Source organism: Brachyistius frenatus, unplaced genomic scaffold (genome assembly GCF_029030835.1).
Source record: "Brachyistius frenatus isolate BFR_SWC_R1_liver_20210118 unplaced genomic scaffold, ASM2903083v1 Contig_83, whole genome shotgun sequence".
Lineage (NCBI taxonomy): Eukaryota > Metazoa > Chordata > Actinopteri > Embiotocidae > Brachyistius > Brachyistius frenatus.
The window spans coordinates 472,761-487,208 of record NW_027210682.1 but is presented as its reverse complement, the minus strand read 5'-3'; the positions used below and the strand labels follow the sequence as shown (position 1 = coordinate 487,208).

Sequence of the window (14,448 nt, the reverse complement as noted above, 5' to 3'; positions counted from 1 at the left end):
ATTCATTCATAGTTTTTCAAACCAGTTCTCCAGTTGGTCTATTGTGTTTTTCTCTTATATGACATTTTATTTCACTCTCAAACATAAGACATAGACATATGTGCACATTTCCTTCATCAGGACCCCACTTGGTGTAACAATTCTCTAACCGCTATCATCACAACTAAATGCCCAACCCCAACCCACGAAACTCGAGCTCTTTCCAGAAGCTGCCAGCCTCCACTGTGGTACTACAGTTGTCTGAACCCCCCCCCCCCCCGTCTCCCAACACACACACACTCTTTAAGCCCCCCTGTTGCCACATCAGGCATTTGCTGGTGAGTTCTCAGCTGTCTGTGCCCTAAATAGACCTTATCAGGAGCAGACCATGTTTGAGGGGGTCACTCAGATAATTTACTCATTCAAAAATTATTTGTTTATTTATAAAGCCTTGAATAATAGCGCAACACTGAAATGATATTTGGTAAAGCACAAGTAGTCATGATTTTAATTACCTTCATTCCAAAGTGGATCTTGGAAGTTTTTATGTATTTTTGAAGGAACCCATATGTGTCATGGAGGGACCACTTTAGTTCTGTCCCACCCCATTGAGATCCCCTATAAATAAAAGTAAGGTGTTGGTGGGGGAAGCTAACATAAGACAGAAAAAGTTTGTAACAAACAGGAGTGACTGAAAGTCCAGATCATCTGCACAGAAGGAAAACACACAAGCAAAGAACAAAGAAGAAGATTGAACAAGAAACACAACCGAAAGGTACAGACCAGCTTCCACACAGATCTTTGTTTCTTTTGAGTGACAGTGAGGCATGCAGAGGGTACTTAGGGTAAGGACACAGACTATGCCTATCAGGGGAGCACGAGGCGATGGTTTCGGTTGTTTGGCAAAGTGGCATTTGTTGCAAGGCTCACAGTGGGGTGCGATCACCATGCCCATATAAGGCCAGTAGGGAGGCCATTTAAAGTTAGAGATAGCATGTGCTTGGCCATTTGCTATAGGGGACCCAGGTCAGCTGAACAGCTATTGGCAAGAATGGTGAGAATGAAAAAGAAAATTTCTAATGCTTCAGTACCTTTAGATACTAATTTTAATAGTGACATATGATGATTACTACTTTTCTGGGTGAATGGTTGTATAGGGTTTGAACTGCTTCTATAGGCTATTTGTAATAATCTTAACATTTTAGATGACAAAAAAGTAAAAGACATTTTTTAACCTGCAGCTTCTTTGAAGTGTTTGTTTTTATCCCGAAGTTTCTTCATGTGATTGAAATGTATGAATTTGATATAAAGCTTTAGTGGCTTAATTACTGTTAAAATAGCACATTTGCATTCGCTTGACTGAAGACACTATTAATTTGAGCTTCAGCTGGTGAGTCGATACTCATACACTAAAAGTGATGAAAGAGTGTTAGCTGTAAGATATTACATGAAAAATCAAATGTTATATCAATATATGTGTCATAACCAATAATCTAATTTTCCACCAGATGGAAGACCCAATACAGCTAAAAGATGAGGGAAACAAATATTTTCAGGCAGCAGATATAGACAAGGCCATCGAGTCCTACACTAAAGCCATCAAGGTGTGCAATGACAAAAAGGTGTTGGCTGTCATTCACAGGAACAGATCTGCATGCTACCTAAAAAAGGTAAGCATTTTGTTAAAGCAGTATATGACGAACAAATTATAATTGCACATTTTCCGGCAAAGACTTTTTTTTTTTTTTTTTTTTCAATCTTTGTTTTTTGTGTGTTTGTTTGTTTTCTTACAGGAAAACTATACAAATGCAGCATCGGACGCATCCAAAGGTAGGACATAAATTAATACAAAATGTAACCAACTGTAAACATTTAGCCGCATCAATGCCACCAAAACAAATAAACATTATTTTAAACTAATTGATACAAGTTCATGACGGCTTTTTTGCCCTCTTGCATAGCAATTGATGTAGATGCAGCAGACATTAAGGCCTTGTACCGGCGCTGCCAAGCTCTGGAGAAGCTTGGAAAACTGGACATGGCTTTCAAGGATGTGCAGAGATGTGCCACCCTCGAACCAAAGAACAAAACCTTCCTGGAGACTCTTCGCAGGCTGGGAGCAGAGATCCAGGAAAAGGTCAGCATTTAGCAGAAACACATGTAAAAGTACATACAGGACTCCACATATTGCTGGCATAACAGCATCCAGCAAGCTATAACATGACATCAGTGCTGCTAGATGTAAAATCCCGTTTCCAAAAAAGTTGGGACGCTGTGTAAAATAAAAACAGAATGCAGTGATTTGGAAATCTGATAAACCCATATTTAATTGGAATTAAGCAAAAATCAACTTATCAAATGTTGAAACGGAGAATTTTTTTATTGTTTTATAAAAAAATATATGCTCATTTTGAATTTGCAAAACAAAAAATACTAACTAGGAGACCCTGAACTGTTGAGCAGCTGAAATCCTATATCAGGCTGTAATAGGATAACATTTCAATTGAAAAACTCCAGAAACTGGTCTCCTCAGTTGTCAAACATGTGTAGTGTCATAAAAGGAAGTGATACAATAAAGAGGTAGTGGTTTCCCAACTTTTTTGAGACATGTTTATGAGATTTTCAAATCATTGCATTTTGTTTTTAATTACATTTTACACAGCTACCCAAATTTTTAGGAAAAGGGGCTGTATTTAACAATGACTTTAAGTTGAAATGTGGAGTTAGTTTTGATCACTTTCCATGTGAACACAGAAAAATGTACTTCTACTTACATTAAATCAAAACAAACAAATGTAGTACAGACTATGACAGGTACATGTCAATATCACTTACAGTACAGAAAAATGTTCAAAGTTAAATTTACAGTTGCCTTTTTTTCTCCACAGCTCAAAACAACATTCTCCACAGATTCAAGGGTGCAGAAAATGTTTGAAATTCTCCTCGATGAAGAAATGGAAAAGGACAAGAGGGACAAAGTGGGTGTTTTTAGTAATTAGAGGCAAAAACAGGGAATAAGGACACTTTCTGTTTTCATTGTGAAAATTAGTCAAGTTGCAGACAAAGTTGCATAGTTGACCTCAGGTTTTGAAAAAGCTGCAATTCCTCTTTAATGCCTAGGCTGCCAACAACCTGATTGTGCTGGCAAGAGAAGACGCTGGAGCAGAGAGAATCTTCCAGAACAACGGAGTGCCTCTCCTGCTCAACATGATAGAGACAGGCAAACCAGAAATGATCCTGGCGTCTATTCGTACTTTGTCAGGAATGTGCACAGGACACAAGGCGCGGGTGAGAAAAATTAGTCAAGTTGCAGACAAAGTTAAAGTCAAGAAGTTCAAAAGTTTCCTCCTCTGTGATGCCAATATTAATTATATGGCATGTTCCTCACAATATATATATTTTTTCACTTCCCCTGAACAGGCAATGGCCATTGCTAACATGGTGGGTGTTGATAAAATGTGCAGCATCATGGCGATCGACAACGAGGAGATTGCACTGGCTACCTGCAACCTCTTCCAGTGCGTTAACGACTCCCTCACTGGTGAAGATACAAGGGAATATGGGAAAGAAGCAGCCTTGGTTTTGGGTGAGAAAATCATTTGTGATAAAAAGTAGATTTTATTGTGGACACTTATTCAGTGCTCACGCTTTAATCTTTGGCAAAACCCCACAGACATTATTTTAAAGGGAATGGCTTCAGCTATGCTGCTGTATTTTTTCACAGATCTATGGATTGAGACACACAATCTTTTCTTTTATCCATTTCTTTGCAGATGCAGCTAAAGACCTGAAAACTATCCTTCTGTCTCTGCTGGAGATGGTTGCAAGTAAGAAGGTGTCTGGCCACGGCAGAGACCAGGCACTAAACCTCCTGAGCAAGAATGTACCTCGAAAAGAAAAGAAAGAGAAAAACAACACCAGGGCCCTCTTCACTATCGACAATGGTGAGCCAGATAACTGTATCAGGGCACTTATTTGGTTTGAGCGACAGTCTGTTGCTGCAACCCAGACAAACCCTGACATGCCCTAACATGGTTAATTTAAAGTTTACATGTGTGCACATATGTGCTTGTTCTCCAGGACTGAAGAAGATCCTCAAGGTCTGCGGGCAAGTTTCTGAACTGCCAGACCAACTGCCTTTGACAGATAACACACAGCTGATCGCCAGCGTGCTCCTCAACAAGCTATATGACGACCTCAAGTGTGACCCAGAGAGAGACAACTTCAGGGACATTTGTGATGACTATATCAAGTATGTCCAAAAAAAGAGAGATCCTCAGTTTACAAGTGTTCAATGGAGGCCTTCTACATGGAGACTCAGCTAATGTAAATTATTTAATTTCCTCCATCAATTTCTCACAGATCCAAAATTGACCCCAACAACATGGACAAGACCATTCATGCTATCAACACCATCTCAGGGCTCCTGCAGGGCCCCTTCGATGTCGGGAATGCCCTAGTAGGACGCCAGGGCATCATGGAGATGATGGTGGCACTGTGTGGCTCCGAACGTGAGGTAGACCAGATGGTTGCGGTGGAGGCACTGATCCATGCTGCCTCAAAGATGAGCCGTGCCAGCTTCATTATTAGCAATGGTGTGTCACTGCTTAAGGACATCTACAAGAAGACCAAGAATGAAAAGATTAAAATACGTGCACTGGTGGTAAGTGTGCCTCGAAAAGAATATAACAGAACTTTATTATTCAACACAGGTCAAAAAGTACGGGAATATTAACACTTGGTGAGCAGTTACTGTTCCTCAAATGCATGGGCTCAAATGTTATGCCGTTCAGTCTATTAAAAGAATATAGAAAGGTTAAATTACACTACACAGTTTTGATGTCCATGTGTTTTCCAGGGTCTCTGTAAACTGGGTTCAGCCGGAGGTGACGACTACAGTTTAAGGCAGTTTGCTGAGGGCTCAACAGAGAAGCTGGCTAAGCAGTGCCGGAAGTGAGTACTCACACACAGTTAAATGGTTAAATGGTTAAAACTTATTGTTCAAAATGATAGAAAAATATACATGTCATACAAACAAAAAAATATATTATTATTCCTTTAAATGGGTAACATTGTCAATGCAATCCTACTTCCCATCATCACTCTACACACTGTTAAATGTTTCCTTTTTTAAACTTCTCTAGGTGGCTCTGTAATCCCCAGATTGATACAAAAACAAGGAAGTGGGCTATCGAGGGACTTGCCTATCTGACTAATGACGCTGATGTGAAAGATGACTTTGTGGAGGATGAGCTTGCCCTGAAAGCCATGTTTGATCTGTGTAAAGTATGGAAATAAGAGACAAGAAACATACTGTATATCTGATGAGACATTGCTGGTAACGTCTGTCTTTTCTCCCTGTTTTTAGTCTCAAGATAAAACAATCTTATATGCAGTTGCTTGCATCCTGATCAACTGCACCAACTGCTATGACAAGAAGGAAATCATCCCAGAGCTGGTTCAACTCGCCAAGTTCTCAAAACAACATGTGCCCGAGCAACACCCCAAGGTAAAAGAAGGAATGGAAATTCAGACAACAGTTGATGATCAAGCATGTGCACATCTGCATATCTACACTGTCACTTTTCTTCTCAGGACAAGAAGGACTTTATAGAGAAGAGGGTGAAAAGGCTGCTGAAAGCTGGAGTTACATCAGCTCTTGCTGTCATGGTGAAAGCAGACAGCTCAATCTTGACTGATAAGACCAAAGAGATGCTGTCAAGGTATAGGACAGCAAGCATTTCACACTAAAGTGATCATAACACATTCTGACCTGTCATCAAACAAATTTTGCTTTTGGAAAATTCTCTTAATCTCAGTGAAGAAAAAAACAGAGATTTTTGCTGCTCACTCCCTCTCAACTACCAACACAGTCACTTGATAATATTTAATCTTAGTCTCGGCTCTATGTTGCCCTCCTGTGAACCTCGTGTGAAGAACCTGTGTTACTTTTGATTCTTCTTTTAAACTTGAAGCAGATTAAATCTGTTGTTAAAGCCAGTTTAAGAGATTTAGCTTCACCTCTTTTAAAGATCTTGACAAGGTCACTCTCAGTTGTTGCTTCCCAAATCCTTCCCCTCCAGATCAGGTCATCAACTTCACTAACACTGTTCAAATCTTGAGTGAAAACATATCTTTTTGTGCTTTTTTCAGATTAGGCCCAATTAAAATTAAAATGTAATGTTTGAAATTAATTAATTGCATTATGAATAACTGCTCATGTCATTTTTTGTGTTGTCTACCTTTATATTGTTATGATTCTTTAATACCTAAGTATTTTCTAGTCTATTTTATTTGTTATATTCTGTCTGATGTTGTGCAGCTCCTTGGTCAATTTATATTGTCTATAAATGTGTTACATGAACAAATGTGAAATTGCAACATTGCCCAAAAATATTATATTTTTGAACATATTTTTGATTTTCATCTTCAGGGTTTTCTTGGCATTGTCAGAGGATCCCAAAGATCGTGGTACTATTGTTGCTCAAGGTGGAGGGAAGGTGAGTGATAATTCTGAAAATCAATAAACACGTAAATCCACAATAATTTATGAAGTCACAGCAATATGTAATAATGTTTTACAAACCACAGTATCCCCACGGTTGTTGTCTACTGTCGCCCTCAGGCTTTGATTCCATTGGCTCTTGAAGGAACAGATGTTGGAAAGGTAAAAGCCGGGCACGCCTTGGCCAAGATAGCAGCTATCTCCAACCCAGAAATCGCCTTCCCTGGAGAGAGGGTAAGATACGCAACAGGAATGGAAATTTCCGGGGGGGGCACCACATCCTTCCTAATCACCCCTTGTCTCCACACTTTTCACTTTACTTCCACTTTTCACTTCATGTTTACTTCTCATTTGGAGAATTTATCTCTGCTGATCTGTTGTTACCTCATAGTAGTTCATCAATTCATTGTCAGTTCATTTCTGTCTTGGCTGACAGGTGTATGAGGTGGTGCGGCCTTTAGTTAACCTCCTTCAAACAGATCGAGATGGAATGCAAAACTACGAAGCTCTGCGAGGCCTCACCAACTTCGCTGGTTTCAGTGAAAAACTAAGGTGACATTTCTCACCACTGCATCATATTACATTGACCTGGATGCAAAATAACTTATTTCCTAGAAGCCTTATTGTGTTGTTTTTTTTGTCTCATCCTTCCTCTGTTTTTTAGATTAAAGATTGTGAAAGAGAAGGCTTTGCCAGAGATTGAGAACTACATGTTTGAGGAGCACGACCAGATTAGGCAGGCTGCCACTGAATGCATGTGCAACCTTGTGACGTGTAAAGAGGTGAGGTCGGCTAAAGCCATCACATGATGATGGATGACACATAGTCAGAGTGCAAAATGTAGCTGAACAAGGTTTTCCAACAGGTTCATAAAAAAATTAACTGAATGTGTTTTAGATCCAAGATCGTTACCTGGAAGACGGCAATGATAAGCTGAAGCTGCTGGTGTTGCTGTGTGGCGAGGAGGACGATGGTCTTCAGGTAGCTGCAGCTGGAGCTCTGGCCATGATCACTGCTACTCAGAAGAAACTGTGCACCAAAATGACCCGGGTGGTATGTATAAATTGTTCACTTGTGTTTTGTTTTTATTAATTGTAGAATATTAATTTCAGTGTCACGTCGGACTTCATTTTGAAAGCATGTGTGCCCCACCATGACAAAAGCGCAGAATTGTCCAGGTTATTTTGCCTTAAAGAGTTTAAAACTTACACCAACTGAAATCCAACAGGAAATTGAATTTGACTTTGAATTTGATCAGGAAAAAGTGAGACACTGACACCTTACCCTCCTTCATTCTGTTTGAGGCACCATGCAGTGTTGCATTGTCTGTGTTTAGTGACAAGAGCCTTGACACTGTTAATGCCAGTGAATGGGTTTTACACCATAAACTTAAGGAGGACTAATTTATAATAGTACAGGCTAAACCATTATGGTATTAATCTGTAATACTTATGTTACATTTTAATGTCTATGACAGGGTAGAACTCCTTTAAAAAAAAAAACAACAACAACACTCATTCAACATTTTAAGCCCCAGCTTTTGTTGTTCATATTATTGTTCAAAAAATACCTGAACTATTAAAAACAAAGAGACTGACATGAACAAATGATCTGTCACAACAGACTACCCAATGGCTCGAGATCTTGCAGAGGTTATGTATCCATGAAAACCCTATGATCCAGCATCGTGGACTTGTGATTGTCTTCAACATGCTCAACTCAGATGACAATGAGCTGGCCAAGAAGCTGGTCGAGAGTGAGCTGCTGGAAATCCTCACAGTGATTGGCAAAGCGGCGGACAATCCTAAGAGGCAGGATGCCATTGATGTGGCCCGCACTTGCATAGTCAGAGCAATGGATCTTGGTCTCATCAAACCCTTCACCAGCCCATCTTAAAATGCTGGCAACAAACCAAACAACAGCAATGGACATACTTCTTTATTTCCTCTGTTAGGTAGGAGGTTTTTTTTCCAAATGCTTTTTCCACATCAGAGAAATAACCTGGCTCCCAATTAACAAATACAATCCCTCACAATAAATCAGTACATATGGGGGATTTCCAGTGAAACATCTCTGATTCTCAGCTACAGCAGAATATATGTATTTGTATTGTTTGTGCTGAGGTATGATTGTAAGTGAATGTTTTAAGATGGATCCATTTCAATGGGTTTGTTTAACAACAGGTCCCACTTTTTTTTGTATTTGTATGGTTAGGTGAGCCCGAAAATACCCTTTAAATAACAAATAATGTTTCAGTATCTATCTATCTATCTATCTATCTATCTATCTATCTATCTATCTATCTATCTATCTATCTATCTATCTATCTATCTATCTATCTATCTATCTATCTATCTATCTATCTATCTATCTATCTATCTATCTATCTATCTATCTATCTATCTATCTATCTATCTATCTATCTATCTATCTATCTATTGCCCACATTTTACAAGAGAACAATTTTCACATTGTTAATTTTTTTTATTATATAGTAGTTCTAGTGATTATAGTGTTTAGGTTTTCTAGAAAGAAACATAATTTCTAAACTGTATGTAATGTAATGCCCAGCTTGTAAAATCTGAAAAGAAAGTAACTTCATTTAAAATATTTGTTCTAAAACATTATGTGGCAGGAAGCTGAGTGCCAACTAAGAGCAGGATAACCCAGTCAATAATTCAGAAGTCATTCACGTTTGTTATACTGATGAGTAGGAGACGCGGTTCCATTACAAACAATTATTCTTTATTATGACATTCAATATTCAAAACAGTGGTTCAATCAGAGATCATTTTAAACACCAACTACTAATAAAAGAGCCCTATACAGTTTATTTAAAAGAGATGTTCAGGGCTTACCAGTGGAGGGGACCATTAAAAGCGTTTCGTAAAACGTCAATTTCATCAACCAATCATGTTATTCGTTTTCCAACGTGAGTCTCGCAGGGCTCCATTGTACTCTTCCTACTCCGCTGCACGCCTTCATTATGACATATTGTGTTAGGTGCTGACAGACACCGGTCATTTAGTCCTGCTTTCGCGGCGGTTGTGCGAATAAGTACGTTTTTTTTTCTTCTTCTAAATTAATCATGTAGATGTTACATTTCCACGTCACACATTCATTTTACCCCGTCCAATCACACATTGGACCGCAAATACAATGATTGATTGATGAAACTGGAGTTATAACAAACACTCCTGAGTATGTACCACAGACTGTAACCTATATAAACATATGCACGTGAAAGTGCCTGACATCGGTATGATTGTTGTCTGAATAACAACTTCTTGAGTCAAAGATACACGTCAAAGTGATTTCACCACTGTGCTATTCAACGACAACACATCAACACCGGAAGACGATATGCACAACACAGGCAGGACATGCAGACTGACGCAGTCAATTGACAGAAAACATGTTTGTTTACAATATAGTAAATGCATTTTGATCGGTTCCAGTGTACATCCAGGACATGGTCCAACCTTACATCCCAGCCCGCTCCCTCCGCTCTGCTTCTACCAATCGGCTTGTTGCTCCCTCACTGCGAGCTGAACACTACAAAATCACGACTGTTTTCTGTCCTGGCTCCTAAATGGTGGAATGAGCTCCCCAATGACATCAGGACAGCAGGAAGTCTGTACATCTTCCTACCGCAAACTAAAAACGCACCTCCTCCGAATTTAACTTGAAAAGGGAAAAATAAGTAGTACTTTAGTAGTGCTTAAAATAGCACTTTGGAAATGGAAATTTCAACTTTTCTTGATTCCTGTTGTTCTGGGTTTTGTACCCTCATGGTTGAAATGCACTTCCTGTAAGTCGTTTTGGATAAAAGCGTCAGCTAAATGAAATGCAATGTAATTTTGAATTTCCCCCAAAAAAGGGAAAACATTTCATACTTACATTTTCGTTCAGAAAAAATAAAGTAGTGGGAAAAGGACAAAGACAAAATGCAAATTAGATGTTCCGTTGGAGGACACTGTCAATGATGTAAAGGCTGACTGTTGATTCCTTCCAAATTTCCAATACTGTAAATGTTGTTTCTCACGCAGTCTAATAACGTTGTATTGAAGGACCATGTCAAGTATGAGAGCCTTTTACTGCTGGGAGAACACAGGTGTCCTTCCAACCTTACATTTGCCATGCGAGGTTGGAAGGACATCTGTTTCTACAAAAAAGTATAAATGTTACTGTATATTGGCAAAGTGATGCACTGAAACATCTGTATACAGTAGTAATGACATCTTTCAATGACTGCAATTTCTCATCTCTGAATCTCTGGATTTTGGTGGACACAGAGAATCTGCTGATGTTGGGTTGCATTCTTTGTTCTGGTTCCCTCAATTATCTTTCCATGAACAACAACATGGTCTACTACAGTAGCTCCTATGTCATTAGAAACTGCTCTTCCTTGCCCCCCTCCTGTTCTTCCATGTACCCCACCTCTTACAGTATACAGTACGATATCATGTTCTTAAAAATAAATATTAGCTAATCCTCAAGTTGCCCCATTTATTTACACTCAGGATGTGCGAGAAAAAAAACTCTACATATGACACCTATCGGCTGGAATTGTCAGAAATTTATTTCCCCAATTTGTTGGTTTAAGAGATTAGTTTTGTTATAGTACGTCAGTCGGCAATAAGTTTAATTATGGTATATCATTCGGCAATAAACGGTGGTGCAGTGGTTAGCATTGTCGCCTCACAGCAAAAAAAAAAAGGTTCCGGGTTTGAATCCAGTCCTGGGCCTTTCTGCGCTGAGTTTGCATGTTCTCCCTGTGCTTGCGTGGGTTCTCTCCGGGTTCTCCGGCTTCCTCCCATCACCCAAAACTATGCACCTCAGGTTGGTTTGGCGCAGCGGGGGTGGCAGCCTGTTGCAGCACTCCCCCTCCGGATGCTGCTGTAGCGGAAGAATTTCCCCTCGCAGTGCAAAAAACAAACAAAAAAAAAGCCCTTGGTGGTCAGAATCAAAACACAAATTCCTGCAGAATGTGAAAGCAGCAACTTCCACGTTGTATAATTTCAACGCAGTGATACTGTTTTAATGAGAGATTGCGTCTAGAGTTTTACATTGATGGTTAACGATTTATGTAAACTGTTTGAGAAAGCGGTGTGAAACAGATTTGAACTGAACTCAACGTCTAAGACTCCTCGATAAATTATTAATCAGAGATGGACTCTTATCGTACTATACAAACAATTATTTTAAAAACTACAATACAAACAATTATTTTAAGAACTACAATAACGCCCAACACATGTCACTCAACCATGAACTCGGGGCATTATAGGACAACCCCATTACCTGGTGCAGCGTGTCGGGATAGTAACGTTTTTCCCAGAATGCCCAGAGTTCGCGCTAATGTTCATATCCCGCACCATAAATGACACGAGTTGGGCATTTATGTGAATGACTTCTGATTCGCTATTAATAGCAGCCACTCCTCCTCTTCTGCCATTCCGGTAGTTCTGCGCGCATGTGTCACTTCCCCCAAACGCCTTTCAAGCTATACAAAAGAAGAAAGGTGAGGAATACGCGCATCAGTCGGATGAAAGACTTCCTCAAATTCCAAGGATCCTGATTGCAGCAGTCTCATCGCAAGCAGCAGTGGAAGACAGCAGGACTGATTTGCGACCCGGAAAGCCTCCTCAGCGCCGATCTTCAACATGAAACGTAAGTGTCTGACTCTTTGTGAACTAAAATCATGGTTAGTGTTCGCCATCAGACAACCTTCAGTTGAACTTTTTTGTCTCAACAGAGCTGATCTTCAGTTTTCTGCTTCATGTTGCTCAGTGCTTTCCATCGACAGCAGGTAAAATAATGTCTTCTCTTGTTTAGACTATTATCATGATTAACAATAAGTTTAGATATTTAAAAAAAATAATAATAATAATAATTTTGTATTGTATCCGTACTGTTACAGGTGGAAACGCATCTGCGCAAGTGTTTTTCTGCGTGACAGCAGGATGTGCTGCTAACGTGACTCAAGTTTTTTGCAACGACAATCCCCTCTTTGTTCACCAGCGCATGACAAATTGCTCAGGTCCTCCATCACCCCATACTGTCTGTCTACATGACCGGCGGGCATTCGTGTCCAGCTCTTCCAACTCTGTTGTCCAGGCCTGTGACTTTGAAGGAAAAGATGGTTATATCAAGACCGAAAAATGCACAGGTATATACATTTCTCTTTGGACGCCCTTAATGTTCTTGCTGTTCCTTAAAACTTCCTTAAAATTTTTTTCTCATAAACCTCCATATTCTCATAGAAATGCAATCTCTGTCTTTCTGTAATTTTCACACTTAGCAAAGTCATCCGGCGGGCCGAGCCGGACCCTCTGGCGGGCATAGATTGCATTTCTATGAGAATATGGAGGTTTATGAGTACAAACATTTTGTAATTTTTTTTTAATCAATCCAGTAATTGTGTAAAACAGCGTAAATGCGATGTCTGCTCCGGAGGCAGAAGCGCTCGCTGCTAGGGAATCTGCAGAGGAGAGCCCAGGCAGATAAACAGTGGGCTGATGTCTGAGTTTTTGGTCTTTATGTTTCTGGTTTATTGTAGAAAGACCTTAAAATAGGGTTTAACATCCAAAAACCTTCACCAATGATTTAAACATAGAGAAATATTGTCGGTATGTACGCGTTATTATGCTATGAATTTACTGGTCTGGCCCACTTGAGATGAAAGTGGGCAGTATGTCGCCCCTTAACTAAAATGAGTTTGACACCCCTGCTCTAGAGGACACACATACAAAAAAAAAGTGTACTACACTTGTAAATCCTCTAGAGGACACCATGTCACCGCTAAGATTCCCTACATTTTAGCTGTTGAATATCTCAGTTTTATAATGTAATATTTAACACTTTTAGTGCTAATTTAGACCCTTATTTTCCCTGAATTGTTTCCATTTAATAATGCAAGCTCAATGCCAATGACACTGATGGTACAATTTTCACCTATTTTCTTGTCAAATATACAGAAGTAGTCACATTGTTTTTAGTTTAATATCTTTTCCGATATCCACTGACTGATGCGAGTCTGTCTAATAACACTGTAACATTTCTCTTTTATTCTCAAATAGACCTCAGCAGCATTTGCCTCTCTCTTAATGGTAAGCTTTTCCTGCAGATCGACTCCTTAAATAATGCTGCTCACTGCTTTGATTGACCTTTGACTGGAGTTTTCCCCCTTTACTCCAGCTCCCGCGACATCATCTGATACCCCCAGGGGAATCCAAAACACTGGGCAGAACGGTAGAGGACCAAGATACATTATCATCGGCAAGTTCTGATCACCATTAGCTATGATACTTTTGTCTTCACAGTCTATGTTTTTTCTGTTGATAGCAGCAAGCGGTTTCACCTCTTTAAAAGTATACTTTCCATGTTGTGTTGTTTATTTTATTTAACTGCAAGCTCAAGATATTCTTTTGTTGTTATTGATACAGTTGTCCTAATTATTACTCTCTTGTTTCCACAGGTTTGGTGCTTCTAGCACTAGTCTCAGTTCTGATGGCAATTTACATAAAAAAAGACAAATGTAAATGTAAATTTACTGGATCAGATGATGCAGCTCTCCCTCAACCTGACCAAAGAGCTTCAATCTCTGCAGTTTAATTGAACTTTGAATTTGTAAATGAAAATGCTTTTAATAAACTGGCTGCTGTTTTAAAAAAAATTTTTTTTTAATTATTGTTCCTCCACAAGTTACTGTATATTATTACAGGAGCACCAAAACAAGTAGGCTCAGGGCAAAATGAAATATCACGATATCTTTGACCAAATGGCTTTATCTATTTAATTTGTGACAATATATTGTAGGGATGACTATTGTTTTAACAAAACATTTATAAAATAATTTAAAAAAAAGTAATAAATAATCAAGAATAATGTGAATACAATGAGAAAACTGGGTAAAGACAAATTAGAAAAGTTAGTACAGTGTGGTATTTTCAGAAAATTCC

General features: G+C 39.2%; 1 protein-coding gene and 1 long non-coding RNA gene across 2 annotated transcripts; both read left to right on the top strand.

The window, feature by feature from the left end:
* Positions 1 to 629: 629 nt before the first annotated feature.
* Positions 630 to 8,790, top strand: unc45b (unc-45 myosin chaperone B). Its single transcript, XM_069709380.1, has 20 exons — positions 630 to 754; positions 1,488 to 1,649; positions 1,773 to 1,809; positions 1,941 to 2,116; positions 2,868 to 2,957; positions 3,100 to 3,267; positions 3,400 to 3,565; positions 3,753 to 3,923; positions 4,060 to 4,231; positions 4,342 to 4,642; positions 4,838 to 4,932; positions 5,124 to 5,265; positions 5,348 to 5,488; positions 5,575 to 5,702; positions 6,413 to 6,479; positions 6,605 to 6,718; positions 6,921 to 7,036; positions 7,149 to 7,266; positions 7,382 to 7,537; positions 8,108 to 8,790. Exons 2-20 carry the CDS (start codon positions 1,488 to 1,490, stop codon positions 8,378 to 8,380), a joined length of 2,793 nt encoding a protein of 930 aa, XP_069565481.1. The 5' UTR covers positions 630 to 754; the 3' UTR covers positions 8,381 to 8,790.
* A 3,620-nt stretch (positions 8,791 to 12,410) lies between these two features.
* Positions 12,411 to 14,140, top strand: LOC138627314 (uncharacterized). The gene is made up of 4 exons (XR_011311373.1): positions 12,411 to 12,656; positions 13,567 to 13,596; positions 13,685 to 13,765; positions 13,965 to 14,140. It is a non-coding gene; the product is annotated as an uncharacterized lncRNA (long non-coding RNA).
* The last annotated feature ends 308 nt before the right edge of the window (positions 14,141 to 14,448 follow it).